Consider the following 24,422-nt stretch of genomic DNA (forward strand, 5'->3'; position numbering starts at 1 on the left):
ACATACATATCACCCTGTCTGCAGGTAGGTAAGTTATTCTCACAGTCAGGTACGCAGTGGTGGGCAGCCAACAGATGTATGCCCTGTGCAGTGAAGCTGAGAAACGTCATATTGGAAAAAGGTCTGAAAATAGGTTTTTAAATTGGCTGGGTAATGTCTGTTTTCTAGCGCAGCCTCTCAAGTGAAATTACTGGGCCTTGTGATGAGGAAAGTCAGCGTTTCCCATTGTCAGTGGACAATAAAACTGATATTTGTGGGTAGAAATTTTAGATAAATCTCATCAGAGGAGGAACCATTATGTTTGTGTAGTTTCACACCCTAACAAGGAATTGCCATATAACTGGCCTAAGGTGTCTCTGTGTACTCCATAGTAAGTTAATAAGCTTTGTATTATTTTTCCATTTATTATTGTATCTCTATAACATTACTGTGGGATTTAGGAACTACTTTATAGCATCTTTCTATAATTTACTTTAACACTGGGCTTCTACAGGCTATTTTTAGAGATTTATACAAAGTAGTGAACTTATTCTCTAGTTGTAGATGCTTACCATTTCCGTGCATTAATGATTATATATGTAAGATTTTGTTTGAAATCCGAGCAGTTTGTTTAACCTGCTGCTAATATTAGTCTTACAATATTTTTCCATTGGCCGCCTCCGAGACTGTTACTACTACGAGGATTGAGGAGGCGAGTGTGGAAAGATGTACTCTCGAGTTGGCGGGGGAGTTCAAGCGCTACCCATGAAGTAAAACACAAGAAATCACGCAGTACCTCGCTATGAAAACGAGATAATTTACACAAGGGGATTTTAATTCAAGATATTTTCCCTTTACAGCGTGTTGTCGGCGCGTCAATACCCCGCCGTTGCGAGTTTAACAGCATTTCGGAAAAAGTGACACCCCCCTTTCTGAGAACTTGGGCGAGTCGGATGAAAACCGAGCTCTGTGCCACATCTTCTACAAAATGATAAAACTGCTGCTTACGCCGGGAATGCGGGCTTCACCGACTGCTTAAGTAAGAGCTAACCTTTACATATATATTAAGAAGACAAAAAAAACTTAAGCTACTTGAACCCGGGTCGAATGGCATTTTTTTCTACCGCTCACTCGAGCATCTTAAATTGATGTTTTTTTGAATTTTGGACTGACTTTTATCAGTGAGAGTAAGCTAGGTGTTAAGGAACAGACGTTGGAAGTTAACGGTCGTCTGTTTATAAAGTCGCGAAGTGGGCTTAACCGAAGTGGACCTCTCCACCGGAAGCCTCATAAACACCCCTCCGTCCTGAAGCGGTAAGTTTACATTAATTATTTCCCATTTGTGAAAGGAAGCACTTAAGATGGTTAAAACAAATTTAGTGTAGTGCCCACTCTGTCCTCAAGACTGCATGGACTGTTGTGACAACTTTGTCAGGCGTTACACCCATATGACTAAACTGTTGGAGAACTAGTTCACCTTTTAGCCAGCGTTATCCTAAATTTTATTTTGAATGGCCAAAATATATCTTGGGTATGATGAGCCTTTCTTACGTGTAGATACATGCTGTCAATAAGAAGAAAATGTACTATTGGTGATCAATATAGGCCATACGGTGTAATAACCATCTATAAGTTACCTGTTGATTGGTTATCATTTTTGTCTACTTTCTGTATGTTATTCTCAAACTTAAATATGAAGCATGTATGATTTTTTTTTTTCATATTTTGGACATGGTAATCAGAACACAGAAGGGATAAAAATCATGTTTCTCTGATGGACCTTTGGCTAATAGACCTATCATAGGTGTGGCAAGCACATTTGCTGATGTGGAACATTAAATTTGTGTCTTGTCACTGTAATTGCCTTCTTCCTTGCCAACCTGTTGTTTTCAACCACTGTGCCACGCCACTGTGAAAGTCACACACTTTTAAATTACAGTCACACCAGCAAAATGAAATCAGCGTATCCAGCATTCTCCCAAAATGACTGCTAGAGTGAAAATGAACCTCATGAAGGAACATTTTTTTTAAGTTTGTGACTACAAATGTTTGCTGTAAAAACTGTCATCTTCATCATTATTATTATTTTAGAGGATGTAACCTACTTACTTGTACATTAAGAATATAGTGCAGTGAGCATTATGTATTCATGCTTTATCCATTTCCTCTCTTAAATTAAATTCCTCAAATATTGAACGCTGTAGAGGCAAGCTGCTGTGAACCGAACAGCTCTATGTGTTAAATTTTATTTTGAGGATTATATGTGTGTTTTTTGAGAGTCTTAACATATCTCCTGCCCTGCGTGTGCCCCAGATTGATAGATACACTGCCTCCCTCTCATAAACCTCAGCATTGCAAGCCTGTTTCCTTGGATACTGGTGTGTCAGGGGACTCCATCCTGATACACTGCATGATTTTCTCTGACACCAGTTCAGAAAGACTGACTCAAAGCAGTAGTGTAAGTGAGAATAACAAGAGACCTCATTTTATCTTTTTTTTTTTAATCCTCCGTCCTGCATGCTGGACCAACTCTTAAGCCACCTGGTTCAGTTTTACCAGCAGACGTGTACTAGTCTACTCCTCTGCCTTGACAAATAAAATGGCTCTCCTGGTTGTTGTCCAAGCACTGAAGCATATCACTTTTATTTAATTTACATTCCAGCCAAAGCAGGCACGATACAGACAGCACAAATAATATTTTCTCAGTCATGTTTGTGTTGAGTTGACGATGGGAAATGTACACCATGACCCCTCTGACACCATTAGATGTGGTTCCAGTTCTATTTTGGGAGAATACTGGGAATTCTCCAAATCGTTAACAAGCTGTGATTATTTCCACGGTGATTGTTTGCCTGTTGAATGGGACAAAGATGGTGGTTTTCTGCACAAGGGGGCGTTAAAATTGCATAACTGCACACATACATGGATGGGGATGGTGTGTGCCCTTTGGTGCTTGCATAGCCACACATACATATACACACAATCCTCATCTTTCTGTGCTTTATTTGCCACACATGGATAAATGAGGGTGTCTTGAAGTATATGGATAAAAGGATAAAAGCCACTGTGTGCATATGTGTATATGGCCTCCTTTATCGTGATGGGCCACTGCCAGGGGAGGGAAGTGGGTGTAAGAGTGATGAAACTCCTGGTCAGAGTTTTACGGGAACCCCTGTTGGCCTGGCGGCGGGGAACACATGCCGTTTGAGTGTGAAGGGGGCCTGGAGCCTGTGTGAAACAGTCTCATTAGCCTGCTGGAAAAAGTGCAGCTATGGTTATGGGGGTTGGGGACAGCAGGCAGGCCGTTTAGTGGCAGGGCAACAAGGGTGAGACTGTTGCTGTGTAATCGAGGGGAATTGCAAACACCGAATGTGGAAAGGCAATCTCGAGGGGGCTGCTGTGTGTGGAACTGCATCTCACAAGCTGCGGTCATTTCGAAATTCAAAACTTGACCTATCAGTGCAAGGAGATTGCATCAGCATAGGAATAGACAAACACAAACAAGCACATGCAGATGTGTCACTTGAGCAACTTTTAGTCATTTATTTTAGATCATGTTTCAGCCCATTTTCTAGAGCAGTGACTTCGAAAAAGCCATTGCAACAGAACTATATAAAGTGCCCAGCTGTGAAAACACTTGTAAAAAAGGGCCTGTGACGTGTGAAATGGAGGCTTACGTATTGCTCACATATCTGTCTCTGAGAGTCTTATATGCAGAAATTGAGTATCACATAGCTTTAATTGTCCGCAGGCCATTGAGGCGAGCAGTAGTGGTGATACACGATTTTTTGGGGCAGTGTAGTTTGGCAGCACTCCCAGCAGCAGGCAACTGTGTGAGCCACAGGATACAGAAATCAATTCAGTTTCCTGGCAACAAGATTTTCCTATTTGATTAAAATAACAATCATGAGGGAAGTCTTCGGCAAACAGAGCATCCCCAAACATTTTGGGGTGCCTACTGGCTTTAATATCACCTGTGCAGCATTGTAACCAAGCAGGTCATAACAGAATAGGGGATAAGCCTTAATCAGTATTATATATATTTTATTACCGCCCATATTACTTTGTATCAACAGATGACTTGAGGACGCAAGGCTTTAATAAATGTAGCCTACTTTAGGAGCTGATTGAAAATTTTAGTCTTTAAGTACATTATGGGGGAAGGATCATGATCTAGAGGTCATGACTGAGGTGCAAAAAACAAATCAGGTTAAAAAACAAACAAACAGCGCCTGTTATCTTTCATGTGATGCTGTGTTGATGAATGCTTATTCATCATACTTGTGCATAATTTAGGAAAGTGTGCCCACGCTATCGAGCACTTGTGTCCATCTGACATTTTTGCAAACGCCCTGGAAGGTGGTGACTAGGGGTACAAGTGTATGATGTCATTGGGGTGTGTGGAGGGTGTCAATACAGATTGTTTTCAACTTTGGGATGAACACGTGAACATTATTGTAACTGGGAACCAGTTCCTAAACAGATTCACTCATATCTGACATCTCCAGCAATATCTGTGTGCAGTAGACAATCCAGGCTGTAGAGGTGTAGTTATCCACAATCCTTTACAAGTACCACATGTTTGAATTATATTTGCTAATCATTTTGCTGGATTGTATCTTGTTTTGTTTTGGGTTTTTCTTCTCTTCAGTGTCTATCTCCTTCTGGAATTAAATTCTTTATTTAGCTTCAGAGACTCTTTAAAACATCAAGGCAGCACTTTTCAGTCTTCCAGAATGGAATTTTTGGGTTTCATGTGGGTTTGTGTGCACGAGGAATAAATAGCAACGCCCATATTTATGTCTGCTCCAGCTCAGCCAGCGAAGCGAGCTGTCCTGGAAAAGTCCATGTGACCCAGTCCTGAGGAGGTGCTGCCGCTTCCTCATCCTGTTGTATGTGAGGACTGAAGGGGTGTGGTCAAGGCTGTGAAGCTGAGTGTGTGTGTATCTTACACTATAGCCCACTTAAACCACAGCCCTTAGATACTATGTCTTGTGTCCAAAATGAACATTTCTTATCTTGCTGTGTTATCAGTTCTCAACCTCAATTTGTTTCTGTTTCCTCAGAAGATCACACCAGATAATGTGATGGTCACCTTTCCATTTTGTATCAATGGCAGGCTGTGGGGCCAGACAAACTCGTACTTTTTTGGGCAAAAAGAAAATTCCCCCACACACAGACAAAAAGACAGAAAAAACTCAAACAGTTGACGAAACTTTAATGTGTGTTCATCTGTTCTGGCCTCAACCAGGATTGCATGATGAATATTCAACAATAAATATATGCAGTAACACCCAGAATGGCCACATCATGACCCGTAGACCAATCACATGCTACAGCCACATAAGGAAATATGTTAATATGCTTAAATATGCTTTTATAAGTAATTAGATACATACTTCTTGGTTAATCTTAAAAAGCAACTACTGGTTTAATAATCTTTAGAGTAAAATGTAACATCGGAAACATGCCGCAGTAATATGGCTTCTGCTGTGAAGAGTGTTGTGCAATGCAAAATACAATACAAGATTATTCCTTTGTATTTTTAAACAGTAAGCTAAGGTCATTTGTAGCAGAATTAGCCTAGATCTCATTTACGTAGCATGTTGTCTGTATGTGTGTTATCAGGGGATTTTGACCTTTTTGTATCTTTAAAAAAACAAAGAAAAAATGTTGCCCTAAATTAACAGTATGTAAAAAAAAACAAAAAACAAAAACACTACCCATAACGTAATGTAGTCTCAAAAGTGTTTCCCTCAACACTGGTGAAGACAAGTTTACCTTTTTTTTTTCCATGTGATGTGCTACAGGATTTTTGACATCCTCTCTTAGTGGAGCTGCTGTGCTCTGTGATTCAGTGATCGCATGCACAAACAGACCAAAACTCCAAAGGGTATTAGGACAACCTGTATGAATGTATGTGTGAATGGAATGATCTTATTTCCAGTGTCAGTATTAAGGGTTTGTGTCAGCAGCTTTTTTCCTTCAAGTCTGCATATTTGTCATCTTCTAGCACACCATGAATTGGATTTCAAAACTGCAGAAAATTACGTTCACATGACCATGAGAAACAAGGTGCCTATGTGTAAAAAAAAAAAAAAAACCCATCCAGTTTACACTATGATCACTTCTGTGCCTGATAGCATCGTTTTGGTGCCAATAACACAGGAGCAGTGGGATTTCACGAACTGAAAGAGATTGAGATAAGTTTTCAAGTGACTCCTTCCCTCTCTGATAAGATCTTTGTGATTAACACAGAGTGCAGTGGAGTGGATAGGTGCTATTCAGATGGATTAATATGTAATTTAACCAAATGCCATGAACAAAACAATCAGCAGCTCACATAGTATAGCCAAGAATGATTTTCTTTCAATGTGTCATACTTTTTTTCCATTCTTTCTTACCTCCTGCCCCCGCACATCTCCGTCTCTCTCTATCCCTCCCACACACACACACACACACGCACACATATACATGTAAAACATTGGTTGAGCTTCTGCCCAGTTTCTTGCTAAGGTTTCCTGAACATTTTTGTTTCAAAAGGAAGTAAGAATGATATAATCTCTTTTAGCTGTTTTTTTTTTTTTCTCTCAGTTGATTTCTCCCTCTCGGCTTTCTTAAGAACAAAACAAAACAAAAAAACAAAACGAAAGATATCTCTAGGTGGTTATGCAAATGTTTGTATTTAGGAGGGATATGCAGGCACATGAATTTCATTTCATGTGCCAATAAAGTTATGTTTGTATGGCGTTTCCCTTGTTAACAAAAAATATGAAACGGATATCACTGCGGGGGAGCTGTTCATTCTTTGGGAGAGAAAGTGAAAAAACAATTTCCTCACTATTTCCCTTGTTAGAGTTAAATTGATTCTGTATGCACTCACGCAAGCGTGCGCACACACACACACACACACACACACACACACACACACACACACATGCACACGCACACATATTCTCCATGTGTCATAGTCATTTTGCTTAGTAACCCACCCATGGCTGCCTCTGCCTCAGTGAGTATGATGCATGTGCAAAATATTCTAATACTTACTATCCTGTTAGAGCTTTATTCAGGGTGTGCTGTTTATATGCACCCTCACATCAGACATGAATATCCCTGCATACATGAATAAGCAGGTTATTCCTAATATTACCATGGAAACTGTATTCTGGTAAATCACAGAAAGGAAAGGTGAATAGGTGAGGAGTGCTTAAATACCTCAGTAACTGTTCTAACATTAGTATATCCTAGCTATCATAGTTGTTTTATTCAATGACTTAGCCACTGTTTAACTGCACTGCACTAAGTCAGTCATCCCAAGTAATGCTATTAATGGATGTACTTATTGTTGTTCAGGATAATCACAGGCTGTCCTTGTTATAAAGTATCAACCTGCCGTATCATTCTGACCTTTTAGAAAGTGGCTTTATTGAGAATTACAATGCCCCAGGACACTTGTCTCTCCACCGTGCAGCGAGTGGTCAATAAATTATCACCGTGCCAGGGAATTAAAACTGTATCCAGGGAGACCAGTCCACCCCTGACACCCCACCCCCCAACCCGACCCCCGAGAGGCACTCATAACATTTGAGTTGTAATCGTATCTCTTTTTTATTCCCACTCTCTGCGTGGACATTGTCTCAGCTATCCAGCTGTATCAATTCCCCCCAGCTAATTCGCCACTTGGCTGCCTGAGAAGGATCTTTAGCACAACTTTTATTATAAAACACTACAGACTGTGAGGATTTATTGAACCAATGAATCATTTATGTAATTCACACAAGGATATTAATGAGCGTTGTTGGTCTCCTGTAGGAGCAGAGGAAGCTGAGCAGCCGGCGACGTGGAGAGTAAAGCCAAAGGAGAGCGGAGAAGTGAAGGAGAAGGTTCAAGTCACCAAGCTGAGCTACCTGTCTGCCTGCCTGCCCGTCTGTCTGTGTCATGGGGAAACAGAACAGCAAGCTGCGGCCCGAGGTCCTCAACGACCTGAGAGAAAACACTGAGTTCTCCGACCATGAGCTACAGGAGTGGTACCGCGGCTTCCTCAAGGACTGTCCCACAGGTCACCTGACCGTGGAGGAGTTCAAGAAGATCTATGCCAACTTCTTCCCATACGGAGACGCCTCTAAGTTTGCCGAGCATGTCTTCCGCACCTTTGACACCAACGGTGATGCTACCATTGATTTCAGGGAGTTCATCATTGCCCTGAGTGTGACATCCCGTGGCGGCCTGGAGCAGAAGCTGCGCTGGGCCTTCAGCATGTATGACCTGGATGGAAATGGGTACATCAGCCGGGCTGAGATGCTGGAGATAGTCCAGGTGGGACAGTTCACACATAGCCTACTACAGGGCAGGTGTAATGGGATCATGATTAATTTTAACTGTGGCCTGATGAAGATTTGTCTGGCATTTGGTTCGACATCAGTTGCTCAAACAGATCTTTTTATGTGGGTGAAATGAGATAATTATTGTTTAGACTGGAAATTGTAAATTTAAAAGTTTTTACAAGTTGCTTGTGTTTTCATATTACACCACAGTATCACATATAAATTCTGTATCTGCTGGTTGCATCGCTTTAATGAAACTACATCACACTTACATCGAGTGAAATGTACAAACCCAATATGCAATGTTTTATGGCTGCACCAGCATATCAAACAGAAAATCAAATCAGAGCAAATGTCTTAATATTTCCCTGTTATTCAAAAGTCAAAATTGGTATCTTTTGAAACCTTGGGATCTCCACTAGAATTTCAAATAATGTTCTGTGGATTTAAACAAAGCAGATCGATGTTGTAATGACAGACCTGCTGATGAGATTGGCAGAGTTGAGGAGGTTAAACACAGACAGGCTTTTACAATTCTGAGCTCACCAAAAAAAGAAAAAGAAATATGAAGATTCATTTTGGGTTGGCACATTTTAATAAAACCCAAATTCTAGACACATGAAAAGAAGAAGTGTATAAATTATTAGATATTTAAAAGTAATGAGAAATGTAAATTATTTCTCATTACACTGATTTTATTCTTAATATATTAAGTGTTTAATTTTTTAACTTCTAGGCTTAGTTCATTTTCCAAACCTGAAGTCATGACATTATTTTCACCTCACATCATGGATGCAGTGTGCGCTTTCTGTTTTTTTTTTTTTTTTTTTTTGTCTCTTATCAATGTGGCTATATTTACTCTTCTAATATGGTCAGCTGAGCAGCCTGCAGAGCCATATCAATATTGGCTGAGACTGCTGTGTTTGTGGATACAAATGAATGTGGAAAAAGAAGACTGTTTAACTCTCTGTGCTTTAGGGAGAATGCTTCTTGTTTTTCAGCTAAAGGGCTTTTTCTCTCTAAAGTCAGTGACCTTCAGATGGTCTGAAGTGTGCAGCTTTTAGGAGAAAAAAAAATAGATTTACATTTTATGGTTGATATGGATATTTAGTGAATTAAATAGTAGAACAAGTTCAGTTGCCAGGCCACAAACATAATAAGAAACTATTACTAAGGAGGGCAAGAGTCATAGCCACAGCATTCAGACAAACGGTATAACAAATTTTTCTATGATTGGAGCATATTTGTTTCATCATAAAGATCAATAAACAAGAACCAGATGGAAATTCATAAAGTAGGCCTACATATTAATTGCTTAATAACACATACGTTTGATATGCAGGTCAGGAAAAAAAAACAAAAAAACATTGTGAATCCTTTTTACTCTGCCATAGGCAATTTATAAGATGGTGTCATCTGTGATGAAGATGCCTGAGGATGAATCAACACCAGAGAAACGGACAGACAAGATCTTCAAACAGATGGACATCGACAACGATGGTGAGACTGACGTTATAATATCCATCATCTGTTTCAGACCTGTATGTGCATGCTTTTGTGCAGAGCAAGTGCACCCAGCTGTCCCTGTCAATGGGAAACCCAGCATGACATACTGTTGTAAAAAACTGCTCCTCCAACCACAAATGCCCACCTTAGAGGAAGTGAAAAGGTAAATGCAGTTCCAGAAAAGCAGCATTATTTGAATAATATTTAAAGAGCAAACTTCTGTTCACGGTCTGCTAAGGTTCAATATGCAATTTGCCACTGAACTCAACTTTGCTTCTAGAAAAACAAAAGAAAAAAAACACTTCTCATTTTGCTACAGAATTAAATTGGTAAGGACTGCAGTTAGATCTTTTTAAGTTGACCACAAATCACCCTTTCCTACCCATTATAATGTAAGATTTTATTCCCTTATTTTTGATCTGATGATTTTGAGTGTATAGTGGTGATTATTTGTATAATGTTAACCAACTAATTTTAAGTTCTTTTTGACTGCACTGATTGCTAATCATTTGGTTGATTCTCATTTTGCTAATTTGATCCTACATTTTTTAATTATATTTTATTTTGAATTAAGAGCAATTAACATTAGAGTCCTGTCTGTGATATTTCCCTGTCAATATCATCAATCTGGACTTCACATAACCTGCTCCCAGTACTGAATTAGTAATTAAAGAAGGAATTTCTTTAGTCTCAAATCCCAAAATGCTACATATTAAAGTATGATAGTGACATACAGACAGCAGACATCATAGAAATAGAATTCTGGATTAAAAATAGAAATTAGAACTAACTGCATTTCTGTGGCAGAAATACTAACTGCATGGAAGACAGATTTTTGTTTGGGAAAAACACCATAAAGCAGATGACAGGAAAGACAGGAGACAAAGACAGAAAGAGAGAGAGGGAGGTTGGCATGCAGCATCATCACATACATGAGCAAGACCCACAACATCATTAATGGGCTACATGATATGCACTTTAACCCGCTGAGCCACCGGGATCCCAGCAGTTTGACATTTAGCGTGGCAAGGTGATGTTATATCACTGTTACATTCTTGAACGTTTCTTAAGACTTACTGTTCTGAAGCCCTTCCACATGTTGGTGTGATATTTAGAGTTTTGTTTACCCTGGCTACTGTGAGTAGATGTAGTTTTAGTCGATTCAGTGAAAACATGAAACTCCACCTGTTTTAATATTTTAAAAGAATTTGTAGACTGTGCATAACAATACAAAGTGATTATGATGTACTGTGCCAATTTCCTCTTAGTGTGAGTTGAAACTAAAATTAAATAAGTGCCAAAGGAAAACTTTTATTGTCACTATTGTCAGTCTTGATCCTTGCACTGCTTACTGCTGGTTTCTTAGAGGACTGAAGCTCATTTAACTTTAGCACTTACTGTAAGTAACACCAGGCGAGCACCAGAAATATAAAAAATAATAGAATAGCATGCGTGGGACCCATATACAAACACCCTCAGTAAAGCAGTCAAACACTTATGTAACTCAGCTTTAGTTCCCTCAATAAACTTAAAAACGGCCCGACAGCGTCACCTACTGGCCGCTATGACAGGACAGATGGTTTTAAATGAAGACTTGATGCAGGTGGCCTAAATATAAAAAGTTTGAAGTTTCAGTTCAGTCACAGGACTATCATTGTGCTAGCAAGATGGATGTATGAAACCCCCTTAAAATTGGTTCCCTCAGTTTTTTTGTGAAATAGAATTCACCCACCCATTTGATACGATAAACAAGTCCTCAATAAACAGCCTTTGCCATATGTTTACAGTCTTTTGAATACAAAGATTTAATCCTGTGCATGTGTTGACTAAAGCGCTAGAGATTACTTTGAGTGCACTGGCTCAAAAGGCATATCTCAAAACCACCATCAAAAGGGAAAATGAGTCCAAATATGAGCCAATTAGGCCAGCAAGCCTAAAAAAAGAACATTCAGAGACTGAGAAAGTAATCGGAAAAAAAAATTGACAAGGTGCAAAAAGAATGAAAACTGACAAAAATGAAAACACAAAACAGGATCAAGAGAGAGTCATTGTATGTTATTCTGAAAATATAATGGCTTACCAAACATCATAAGGACCACTACTAGAGGTGTACTGTAGTTAAGCACATATACCTTTACTTATAATGGTTTTTCTGTTATGGTATTAAGGATATATAGTTTTTCACACAACTGCTGAGTGTGATCCAGTCATAAATTGTCATCTCACTTCTGCTCCACAGGCCGGCTGTCTCTGGAGGAGTTCATTAAAGGTGCCAAGAGTGACCCGTCTATTGTCAGGCTGCTGCAGTCAGATCAGGGAACCTCGCGCCAGTTCTGAGGACCAGAGACAATGACAGATACACACTACAACACACACACACACACATCCAAGCAGCATAAGGTGTTCACTTGATAGAGGCTCAGTCATCGTTACATCCTTACCAGACAACCATCTGATCCTTTACTTTCATGTCACTCCATGTCTTAATGTTTACATTACTGAATACTTTTCCTTGTTGTCTTGATGTGGCTCCCTTTTCTATCTATTCTATTGTTTAGTGAACTATGTGCTCTTTAATTAAGATTTTATGTGTATATACTTTTCTCTGGAATGTTCTTCCCTTTAGATTGTTTTTACCTGCTTTTGTGAAGTGCCATATCATGTATTTGTACTGATTGGACTATATACACGTGCAAGTATTATGACTCTTCCTTATATGTTACACTTAGAGGAAATTAATTAAACCAACAGTACTTGATAAAATTCTAATTTCATGAGTCCTGATCACGTTGCAGAAAAATTGGCTTATTGTTCAGGATATCTGCAGTAACGTAAGTCACAGAAAGTGTCAGCTGCTATTCGGAACAAGCTCTGTATGCCTTTGGTATTGCATGCGCTCTGTGATCTGCATATTTAATGATATTGTAACAGTTTACATGAATAAGAAGGCAGTGATTAATTGTTTTTATTCCTTTTTATTTTTGTAACAAAAATGTCATTTTGTTTCCACACAATTGAAATAAAGTCGTGTAAGAAAAATCTACACAAGTCCCCACAGTATCCCCTTGTCCTGGACAGACACAATGCAAACCCACTGATATTCTCATTCACTGAATTTAAAAGAGAGACAAAAATAATAAAAAGTAGATTTAGTCACATTGGGTTGGACACTGAAGTGTTACTTGACGAGTCCTTGTCTTTGAAAAGATAGGTGCTTGAAGGTGGCTGAAGAGGGGAGAGGGAACAATGGTTGAAAAAACATGAATGAACTGAAATGCGACATTCAGAAAAACCCCTCCCTCCCTCCTCTCCCCAGCGGGGCGGCCCTGTATAAATATGCAGCATCTAATGTTCAGCAGATATGTGAGGCAGAGTTCACTGCAGTGCCTCGACACGCCCCCCCCTCCCTCTGACTGAAAAATGATTTGAGAAGCTGCAGGTGTCTCTCCTTGATGTTGTCTCATCTGGTTTATTTCAGTAACTGGGCGACCTGGCCTCCCACTCGTCCACAGGAGAGGGGAGGCGGGTCGCGCAGGGCCGGGCCAGACTACACCAGACTAGATCCAACCGGGCCAGTCTGGATCACAGCCCCTGTCCCGCCTGGGCTCATAGCTCATCCCTCTCAAAGTCGTCATCCAGATCCACGTCACTGAGGTCGTACTCGTCCTCTACAGGAAGCTGAGGATTGACAAAGTATAAAACAAGACCCAGTGAGAGAGATGGGAATTAAAAAAACAAACAAAAAAAAGCAGCTGTAACCCACTTGCACATTCCCATCCAAACTTCTATTTACACTGTCAACGAAGCAAAGCCAAACATCCATTTTGTCTTTTGGCTGGCCTATCATGATGTTGGCCGTACTTACTTGAACATATTTTGCTTGTCTCCACTGTCTGCGGACTAAAACGGTAAGAATTAATAACTCTTTAATGCCAACAGACGTAAGGACAGACTGCTAACAACTGAACAGTCCCTGAACAGTTTGTACTTCATCTAAAAAAAGACACTTGTGAATTTGTGCCAGACATCAAAACACTCTAGCCCCTTGCTAAAAAGAGATAAAAGCCTGAGTGCACTGAGGAAAGAGTGTTATCCACTTAGGATTTTATTTTTTTCGATAGCCTCAAATGACCTAGTACACGCCTCATTAGTGTTTCTTTGGATATTCAGGGTTCCCACTTTGTCAAACGTAAAATTCCCCGACTTTTCCACGACTAAGAAGTGAGATTCCAAGATCTTTTTGTAAGTAACAACATTTTTCTCTACATCAATATCTAACATACTTTGGATTCAGAGGTCTAAATAAAGTTTACTATTGTGTTTTATTCTGAAGGAAGGAAAGGAAAGGTAGTGAAGCACACAGCATGAACACAATGAGAAAAATGCGATGTTTGGTGAGGGCCATAGGGCAAAAAATCACTTCAGATGAGGGTCTTGGGCTTAATGCACATCAACTTGGGGATCTAGTGTATGATTAAGTTTGAAAACGTCTGATCTAAGATACTGACAGGACACATGGGCTAGTCGAGGTCTCCAACCTTTGACCCTTCATATATGAGACAGTCTCAAGCCACCGGGCCACCCTGGCTCTCCGTCTACCCACTCACCTCTCCGTCTTTTCCGTCCCAGGGTTCCACAGTGTTGATCTTGGGCAAGGCTCCACCTCCCACTGTGGCGGTTGAGCCGCGGCCCACAGATAGATCCCTGAGGAGAGGAGCGACACAGAATAAGACCAACCAGCCGAAAATCTCTATGAAATACATCTCTCGTTTCATCCGTGTGCTGGAGGAGTGAGGCAGACAACAGCGCCCTCTACCTGAGGAACTCATGAATGCCGGTTTCACTGAAGGAGCCCCTGAGGAGAGCGAATTTCATCTTGCGGGCGTTGATGGCAGCCATGGCCGGGTAGCCGAACCCTCCGATGCCCAGCGAGGCCTCCAGGTCCATCTGAGCTCCAGCCTCAGTCCACAGCCATCTGATAAAACCAGAGAGAGAGAGAGAACAAGCAATTAGTTAAAATACATTACTCATTCTGGGTAATAATCGAAAAACATAAAGCCAGTCTCTCATTCCTTACCCCCACATCTTCTTCTTGTACTTCTCGGCCATCTTCATCATCACCTCCAGATAGCCATTTCTGCCGGCTGCGCCTGCGGGGACACAATCATGACGGATGGTGAGTGATGTCAGACTTGTAAAGTGGTTATTAGGCCGATAATGTGTTTGAGCAATTTCCCCACAGAATTAAGCTAAGGTCTTTAGTGGGACTGCAATTATTCATTATTTTAATTTGTGAATAATTTACCAGTCCTTCCATTTAATATCTGAATAATTTATAGTTAAGAGCATGCTCCCCAACATTTCAGTGTAACAAGATTCCTAAGGCGTGAAAAAAAGGAAAAAAAAAAAAAAAATCACTTCAACAACATATAAGCTTCATGCTGTAAAGTATAATTTGCCAAACAAACAATGAGAAAAATTTGGCTTTTTGAAATCTAAATAAATAAAACAAAAATTACACTGTCACCTAGGCCTCTGTTCCCACTGCAGATAATCAATTTCTTCATATATCCGTGTAGCTGATTCTCCTTTTTATCTTTATGTTTTACTTTAGTCCAAGTTAATTGTAGGTCATTATATAAAGACTAACCAAACATTGGACATGGTTTTGTACGAAAAATGTCTTTGAGATTATCGAGTTTTTGTTTCACCCCTTAGTATTAACTGATTACACACTGGCTTTGAATGACTGAAACTCCTTCAAAAACGCAGTTCAGTTTTTAATTAATGAAGCATAACATCCTCCATATGACTCACTCATGTTTACATCTTTGGGTGTGTTATGTCTTCGATGATGCATACAATATGTCAGATTTTAAATAAAACAGCTGAATTTTACTGGTCTGAGTCAGGAGTGTATGCTCTCACCTGTGTCCAGGATGTGAGGCAGCACGGCGATCACACACAGCTGGTAGTCCTCACAAGTCTTCTTCAGGATGTCTTCACTGAGGATCTGAGAGACAAACATTCACACTAAAATCATTACCTTTCATCTAAAACCACAATTATACATGAGATTTAAATACGACTGAGGCTCAGCCTGGCTTAAGATGGTAATGTGTGATATCCTCGTTTTACAAAACAGAGTTTTGTCCCCATCTGTTGTGCTAAGTGCTCATTCTTTGCTGCTTTGCACTTCCCACAGATCACCTGTCAATCAAACAGTGTGGGCGGGACAGTGTCATCTTCTCCCTCAAATTCTCTCTGTGAAGTTTGAGTTTCTGTAATTTCAATTTCAATTCAACTCAATTTTATTTATTTATATAGCCCAGAATCACAAATTACAAATTTGTCTCAAAGGGCTTTACAGGAAATAAAAAAAAACAGTTGGTGTAGCTGGTGCTTGTTTGTGTTTGGTCAGCCACGGTGGCTATCACTGTGTGTGCCAACTACCCAGGTCGTCATTTGTTTATACCAAACATACGGCTGTTTGCTGCTGATAACAAAAAACACATGCAGCAAAGGATTTCTCCTGGGAACGACCTACCTGATATACATCCTCACTGGGTTAAGATGAGTCTAGGGATGCACTATTATCAGTGCAGAAACTGGGCTAAAATGCAGTCTATCAGAAATTTTACACAAAAATAGTATCTAAAAACAAGTATTACACTGTATTGTATTTGTCAGAATATTGTTTTTCTGCATTGTTGGCCAACAAAAGCTTTTTTTTTTTTTTTTCAAATGTTGAGAAAAAGAAATATTTATATCAAATATTTTGTCCAGTAGCACGATAAGGACACGATAAAGTAAAAAAAGCATCACAATCTGTTTACCCTGTCCAAAGTACACCCGACTTTGCTTGTCATTTGTCTGAAGTTTGTTTCGAGCCAAGGCTGTCAAATTCAAGGACCATCAACTACACACACACCCCACACCCCCGCAGCTGCACTAACCTCCAGCAGCTCAGGGGGAGGGGCGTTGTCAGAGAACAGATCCATGGCCCTGGCGATGATGTCGGAACGAGAGCGGCCTCCCTGGTAGTCCTCAGGCTCCTCTCCCTTGCGGAAAATCTTGATTGTGGGAAATCCACGGATCTAGACAGAAAAAAAAAGATATCTCTTGAGTTCAAATAGGAATGACAATTTCTTTTACTTAAGCCAATGTGATGTGACCCTCATAGTGTTTGTGGGGAATTGATTCAATACAGAACAAGGTATCTTTCAGCAGAATATATTGCACTAAGGGCACTTTGCCAGGGAGCAGCAAGCCAAAGCACTCAGTTCATTGTAGCACAACACAAGCAAGATGAATTGAGTGCTCCAGTGTTTTGCTCTGGGTTGTCATGACCTGGCAAAGCGCCCTTAGCACTACTCTATATATTCACCATTATTGTCCATGACTAGACCACCTATGCTATAATACAAGAGTGACTGAAGCGCCTTGGATACAGTTGTCTGGGTATCTTTGAGCAGCTCAAAGGTTGCTTTTTTTTTTTTTTTTCCTCTAATGCAAGTCAGTGACATTCAGTCCCAGGATGAAATTTTTTATTTGATTTGTTGGTTGGTTATATGGAGGCAGTACACTTATTATATTTGGTTATATTTATTTATTTATTGTTCAAAAACAATCTCCTCACCTACTATGCATAAGTCTGCCTGTGCTGAGACATTCAGGGTGAGTCATTTTTTCCCCATTGTGCATGAGCAGAGTCTTCATAAGTATATCAAAAGGCTCCTAACACCGTGATTCAATATTTAACAACAGTAAGCAGGGAATATTCATATTAGAGAGTGGATACCTGACCCATCGGGACCTGATGGGTTCAGACAACAATTTTGAAATTAGGCTTGGGTTTGGGTCGAATTTGGTCACGTCAGCCTTATTTTAGTGAAAAATGATGGGCCTACTCTCTGTTGTGGGCAACTTCCTGCACAGTGCTGGAGTTTACATGACGACACTGAAGGCAACACGTAGGTTATTTCAGACGGTAAATGTAACCTAGCGATGGAGAGTCGGGCTCGGTTACTATGCTTACTATGAGTCGGGTTTGGACAAAAATATGCCCCCTGATCCACACTCTAATTCATATACAGACTTTTACAAACCATAATCAGTTTATTCAGCTTTAAGAACCTGAACAACAAATTAAATGCAGAATAAAGAAATTCTTCTTTTTGTGGTTCACTGGCCACAGCAGCTGGTAGATTCAAAGTTCACCAGTCACTTTGCCTAGTTTAGGAGCCAAATTGAGTTTTTAATGGTTAAGAAATGGTGGAGCAGACAAACCTGCTGATTTTAGCAAAAATGTACCATAGTTTGGCAGCGTGCTGTTGTTAATTTCTCTCCTTGTTCATGTGACATGTTTGTGAATGGGATCTCTATGTCGTGTGTCATGCAGCTGAGCCTTAATGCTGAGCAGAGCTGTGAATATTTTGTGTTTCCTAGCAGTTAGTTTGGATAGCTTATTTTACCCCGGTAAACCAAAGGATTGATCCATTTATCACTCACCCCGTAGCGGCTGGCCAAACCCTGGTGCACAGTAGCATCCACAGCTCCTAGGTGAACTTTGCCCTTGGTCTGCTCCTTCACAGCTGAGGCTGCAGCCGCCCACTCAGGCTCCAGGCTGGTGACAACAAAAGTGGGCGAAGATAGTTTCACAGTGAGGTTTGCATCATTTAAAATAAGTGATGTCATTTCTTATAACAAGTTTCCTGAGAAAATCAAAACCATGGAATATTATTGTTATTATTAACTAAAGTGAACATCTGAAATACTGAGTGAAAACTGCTGGCATGCACAGGGTTTTTGAATCGACTGTCAAAACTGTAGGTGGTGAAGCTAATTCAAGCCACTTATCTGTGAATTTAAAGAGATTAAATGTGCAAAATGTGGCCGCTGTGGTGAGGAGGGGGGCTGGCAATACAGGCAGCGCCAAATAACAAACTCACTTCTTGCAGTGTCCACACCAGGGGGCAAAGAACTCCACCAACCACACATCACCGCTGTCCAGAACCATCTTGTCAAAGTTGTCATCTGTGAGCTCCACCACATCCTTTTTACTGCCACCGCCGCTCTGCTGGTAAATATGGAATATGGATACATAAGAAGGAATATACAAAGGCAATGTGAAGGAGAAAACGGATTATTAATTATAACTGTGCAGGTTCACTCCTTCCTGTACCTGTCTGCTGTAGTCGGAGCCTCCAGACTTGCCGCTCAGCCTCTCCTTCACCAGGGAGCGCAAGGCATTCATGGCTCCCTCCACAATGGCCTGGCTACTGCGTCCACCTGAGGGATGAAAGGAACACAACAGTCATTTGTTTTGGAGGCCTAAGTGCATATTTCCTTGCAGCTAAACCCAAGTATGAGATTATACCACTTCAAAGTCTGCCTCCCGGTGACCTCACCAACAGTGGAAAATTCCCCAAGAGGTCTAGCAAGCAAATTATTGGTTTAAAAATGAAGGGGGGCATCTAAAATGGGTGTCCTTCCCAACTCATGCATGCTCACAGTAATCCCATTTTTGTCTGGGGCAGTGGCAGGTGGAGCTGATCGTACATCACTTTAAGATTAATCTTTGGTAAAATGAACAGGTGAGGTCATGGCGGAGAAAGCCCTTGAGTCTCCAAATCATGATGCAGTGCCGGGCAGCAGCAGCGACCATCCCTCTCTAAGTGCAGAGGTTTAGTCTGTGCTGGCGGTGTAACAGTTCTGAAACAGAGACTGAAACTGTGATATAAATGTTCACGGTCTCAAGTCGCAGGTGTGCCCTCCATCTCGAGATGGAAGATGGTAGACAGTGTTGGCGTGAAGATCAAGAAGAGGCAGGTTCCGTCTAATACACGGCACCTTCAGCAGCTACAACCAGTGTGTTCAACTACCGAATGCTGACGACAACTGAGCGTCTCTTATCTTGCTGTTACTGTTGGTAATAATCACCAACACGAGAGAACTGTGTCTTAGCTAAGTCGGCCTACGAGTCAGGGCAGAACATGGATTATTGAGAGGTTGCACTGAGTTACATTATGATGCGTTCAAACTATATTCAGTATAAATGAGTTATAGTATAAATGAGGCAAAGGTAAATTATGTTAGCATGATGTGTTCAAATGTAATCTGATAAAAATTAGTTTTTCATTGCGGAACTTGAATAAAAGCAGTGAAGGAAAATGTAAATATTTTCACAGCCATAGATATATCGAGGGACTTGTTGAAGACCTCTTTAACTTTATTACAATAGTTGTAACCAATATCCTATAATACATGAATGCTGTGTCACTTAATGCATTCAACATGTTTTGTTTTGAAAGGTACTGTTTTTCTATTATTAAAAACTTTTTTTTTTTAATTAAAAGTGAGGTCTGAACCAAACTCTAGATTTGGAGAATCATCCCAGTCCTACTCTGTACCTTGGTAATCCTCGGGCTTGTTCTTGTTGGCTCCAAAGATCTTGATGGTTGGGAAGCCTCTGACGCCATACTGACCACCCAGGGACTTGTGCTGATCTGCGTCTATGGCTCCAACCTTGACGATACCCTGAAGAAGATCAGACCAAACACATTAGGACATTAGGGTACACTGCCTCAACTATAAATTAAAGAAAAATTAAGCAACTGTGGCAATCAAATTTCACTCTGGAGCAAAAACAGCAAACTCAAGAGGTTAAAAAGTTGACTGATCTTCCTCAATGAACTTTTGTTCCTGACATTTCAAGAGGAACTGACCTGCAATTAGACCCCTGAGTTCATCCCAATTTGCAGATAAAATGCTGAGGAAAATCTTTTAAGTGTCTGAAGACACCACAGAGCGCTGTGTTGGTGAACCTGTGCTCTCACTGCCAGTCATTCTTATCAGGTGCTGGGCTTTGTGATAAACTTTACCTCACTGTGAAATTTAATGCCACTCAATTTTACTGTTTTTACCGGCAGGACACAACATCCTCATTAAATTCATGAATTCAGTTGATTTAAACTTGTTTTCTTTTTACCCGAGTTCTTTGTCAGGAAGAAGAAAGAGAAAATTCTTCAGTTAAATAGAATGAGACAACCTGTGCCAATTATCATTCAATCGAACAAACAATAAACCTCTACCTGCCTGCAGGGTGTAAATGAATTTTTGGCAATGAAATTATTTACATAAGACAGGACACCTGTTTGAACTAAAGAGACAGAGGTTTACTGTCTTCACATAACATTTTTATTCTGCTTCACGTCTCTGGCAGTCAGCCAGTGAGTGTATGAACTGCTTCAAGCACAAGAATTTATTGGTATGCAGGACCTGCCCGCCCAAACAATACCGACTGGAGAAATAAGATTTGAGGTGATAATAAATTCGTGCACGAAAGCACATTCCACCAAGCAAACAGATGAGTCTTGTTTTTTTGTTTTAAATCTGAAACACAGTTAATGTTATTCATTTATCAACAACTGACTGGTCCCACGTCTGCCCACACATCACATCTGTCTGATTTGCCACCATTCTCAGCACTGTATCACAAACAACCTTCTGCACTTTCGACCAGTATAAATGGTTGTAGAAAACTCTTTTAGATGAGACCGTCTGCTGGGAGCTTCGCAGCTCAGTCTACAAAAAAAAAAAAAAAAATAAAAAAAATAGGAAGCTGACTTGGCAATCAAGCGAGGTTTACCTTCAGGGCTGTGGCTGCCTTCTTCCAGTCAGGTGTCAGGTTTTGGCAGTGGCCACACCTGTGGTGGAGTGGAGATACATCGAGTGAAATTCATGTTTTACACTGATACTCAAAGTCCCCATGAAATCACCTCACATGACCTCTACTTCCTGTAAAGCGGAGCATCTTTAACAGTGACATCATCCTGCACTGGTGAGTGTAAATTCAAATTTCAACCAATAAAAACTTAACAAATCTTCTCTCATCCACCTAACCCTTCAAATGAAATTGTGTTTCCTTCCCAAACTGACAGCCTATTGGTTTGCACTTGTGCATGATCCTTCCCTGCACTGCATCCCATCCAAACATCCTGTTTCAACAGGAACTGCATAAAATCAAGAAAGTAAAACTCCATTTCATCAGGTCTTTAAGCAATAAAAGATTTCAATCTCTACAGCGCAGAAGGTGCAATACTGGCGGTGCAGTTCAATAACAATGACTAGTTGAGCAGCGAGAATGACACACATCATTCGAGGGCAGAGATTCTTCATGATATCACTATGAGGGGGTCAATTTTGTGAAAGCTGAAAATCTATCAGAACTCAGTGCACACTCAACTTGGTGCTCGGCATGAAAAAATAAAAGAGTGCTGCTGCAAAGCCATGAATTTTTCAGTCGGTGTTGGCATCACACCCAACGCCAAAAAGTCCAACAAATGTACAACTCCGTTGCTCTATACAAGGAATGTGATTACTACCAAAATAAGGCTTTTGCTTGTATATGTACTTCTTAACCCTGGACCAAATGATTACACGATGATCAAGAGGAACAATTAGCAGCAGCTGACTGAACTACTGTTGTTTATGTCTTATAATGAACTAAATCCAAGTTATGGTCACTGTATCATGCTGGTAACACTGATTTACACCCACAGGGGCTCATGGGACTCACCAGGGAGCGTAAAACTCGATCAGCCACAGACTGTCACTCTGGATCACCTCCCTGTTGAAGTTGGAGGGGTTCAGCTCAACAACATCATCACTAGCTGAGTAGAAACCTTGGACAGCCAGGACCAGGGAGCAGCCCAACACACCTGGAAAGAGACACACACACACACACACACACACACACACACACACACACACACACACACACACACACACACACACACACTCAGAGGGTAAAGAACAGGCTTCCCACTCTGCAAGCAAGTGTGTATTCCTTTGTTTATCACATAACCCACCAACAGCAGCTACTGGGAACATAGCTGCCTACCTGAATACAGCTTATTATGCTTAATTACAGCCCCAATAGTGCACTAGCTCACAATTAGCCGGGCTTTAATTTGTTGTAACTATCACACCATTCATCTAACGTTACCACAGGCCCAACTCTATCACTGTGCACCTCAACTTAGCTCTTTTAGCTACCCACAGATGCCAAACACAGGCAAACACAGCGGCTGCTCACAAAAAAATGGCTCTCTAGACATTTTAGCAGATGATGAAAAAATAAATTCTGTCACAACTCACCGAGTAAAAGCGGTCTCATGTTTTTTCGCAGCTGTCTGCACGTCTCCTCAGCTAGCAACACACACTGACTGACGCTGCGCCGCCTGGAAAAGTACATCGACAAATCTCACCGTGGCCCACGCTGATTGGTCCGCGGGTGCCGACGCCGCGCCTCGGCCAATCAGCGTGCGCCGTGTACTTTTGCCTACCGGTACCGAGGCAGAAGAAAGAGAGCGTGGTGGGAGAGTGATAACATGTAAGAGCAGCAGGAGCAGGGTGTGAGTTAGTGATAAATCTGTAAATAGATAATTAAATAAACAACAAAATACATAATTAAATAAACAAAATATATGAGGCCAGGTTGAACTCCTTTTAAATTGTAAAGCAGCACGCCAGTATGAGGCTATAATTCAATACTACATTATCCTTACTAATAAAGTAGATATCTATAACTCACTGACACACTGTGTAAAAGTGTAAAAATTATAATTAAAAGTAAAATGTCAAGTTTAACACAGCTGTAATAGTCATCAGACCAACCACGCCCCTATTTGAATAAAAATAGAGAAGTGGGCTTATGCAATAGTTGTATTAGTATATATTATAGCCTTCTTTTGGGAGGTGAGAGAGTTGTTAGTCTATTGGTGATTTTTTTTTCCTTGCCGTGAGCAATTAATTCATCAATTAATCAGTAATGCAGGCCTTGACCTTACAAAACTCACCGTCTGTCTTGCAGGTTTTGTCTCAGAAGTTACTTTTGTATTTAGATGCTCTAAACCACAGTCTGTCTGTAAGCGTGTCCCCGGGACTACAGTGTAACCTACACGATAGTTTATCAATTATTCATCTCTCTCTATCCTCTGTGGTTTGCAGCAACTCTCTTTCTTAACAAACGCTTGAGTTTTGGTCTACTTGTGCTGTAATAGCGGGTTTGTCGCCGCTAGGTGGAGACAAACAATAAGACAGAGTGAGCGGCGCGCCTTATTATGCACAGATACTATACCTACTGCTGCTGTGTGGACGGTCGGGCGTCAAGAAGTGACTCACTTGCCAGTCAACATTTCATTTGATTACACGACAGGGCAGTCTAATTGAATTCTATTACAGCCTTATAAACCTTTTTTCCAGAAGGCAGCCCAATGTGCGCAACCTAAATTAATAATTAAATATTCCTTCTATATAGCGACTTGGACTAAAAATGTGTGTAGGCATCTTGAACTTACATGGTGCTTTTAAATGTCCACTGTAAGCTCCATATTGGCTAATAACATCCCACATAACTGGGAATTGTAGTTTTTGCTATTGCACTTGTATAGTGTCTAATTGTAAATGAATTCTTTTTGTTTAGGATTATTCCTGTATGAAAAGTGATACTGGATACAGCTGCATTTTGCATGGATACAGGAGGGGATATAGTCTGTTGCTTGCATGGTGTTTCTTCAAGCAGTAATCCATTAGGCTACTTGTAGG

General features: G+C 40.6%; 2 protein-coding genes across 3 annotated transcripts; one reads left to right on the forward strand and one right to left on the reverse strand.

Annotated features, from left to right (window-relative positions):
- The first annotated feature begins 987 nt into the window (after nt 1-987).
- Nucleotides 988-12,855, forward strand: hpcal1 (hippocalcin-like 1). The gene is made up of 4 exons (XM_030047255.1): nt 988-1,293; nt 7,795-8,298; nt 9,701-9,806; nt 12,052-12,855. Exons 2-4 carry the CDS (start codon nt 7,921-7,923, stop codon nt 12,147-12,149), a joined length of 582 nt encoding a protein of 193 aa, XP_029903115.1. The 5' UTR covers nt 988-1,293; nt 7,795-7,920; the 3' UTR covers nt 12,150-12,855.
- pdia6 (protein disulfide isomerase family A, member 6) lies at nt 12,768-23,077 on the reverse strand. 2 transcript variants are annotated; one of them, XM_030047254.1, is made up of 13 exons: nt 22,974-23,077; nt 22,393-22,534; nt 21,463-21,520; nt 20,225-20,351; nt 18,997-19,103; nt 18,764-18,888; nt 18,324-18,438; nt 16,769-16,909; nt 15,741-15,825; nt 14,890-14,962; nt 14,629-14,787; nt 14,420-14,516; nt 12,768-13,490 (listed from the first exon to the last, which is right to left on the reverse strand). In XM_030047254.1, the coding sequence occupies exons 1-13, from the start codon at nt 23,068-23,070 to the stop codon at nt 13,419-13,421; spliced, it is 1,398 nt and encodes a 465-aa protein (XP_029903114.1). In that variant the 5' UTR covers nt 23,071-23,077; the 3' UTR covers nt 12,768-13,418. The 2 variants fall into 2 exon arrangements, with proteins under 2 accessions (XP_029903114.1, XP_029903113.1); XM_030047253.1 differs by having other exon boundaries at nt 18,764-18,891.
- Nucleotides 23,078-24,422: the final 1,345 nt, after the last annotated feature.

This window comes from Myripristis murdjan, chromosome 24 (genome assembly GCF_902150065.1).
Source record: "Myripristis murdjan chromosome 24, fMyrMur1.1, whole genome shotgun sequence".
Taxonomy (NCBI): domain Eukaryota; kingdom Metazoa; phylum Chordata; class Actinopteri; order Holocentriformes; family Holocentridae; genus Myripristis; species Myripristis murdjan.

Excerpts from the sequence above, each read along its gene's own strand:
- hpcal1 (XM_030047255.1), top strand. The coding sequence starts at position 7,921 with ATGGGGAAACAGAACAGCAAGCTGCGGCCCGAGGTCCTCAACGACCTG. Across the intron at positions 8,299-9,700 it reads AGATGCTGGAGATAGTCCAG|GCAATTTATAAGATGGTGTC; the intron begins GTGGGACAGTTC and ends ACTCTGCCATAG. Across the intron at positions 9,807-12,051 it reads GATGGACATCGACAACGATG|GCCGGCTGTCTCTGGAGGAG; the intron begins GTGAGACTGACG and ends TCTGCTCCACAG.
- pdia6 (XM_030047253.1), bottom strand. The coding sequence starts at position 23,070 with ATGTACTTTTCCAGGCGGCGCAGCGTCAGTCAGTGTGTGTTGCTAGCT. Across the intron at positions 18,892-18,996 it reads GCTCCGACTACAGCAGACAG|CAGAGCGGCGGTGGCAGTAA; the intron begins GTACAGGAAGGA and ends CATATTTACCAG. Across the intron at positions 15,826-16,768 it reads CTCCCCCTGAGCTGCTGGAG|ATCCTCAGTGAAGACATCCT; the intron begins GTTAGTGCAGCT and ends TTTGTCTCTCAG.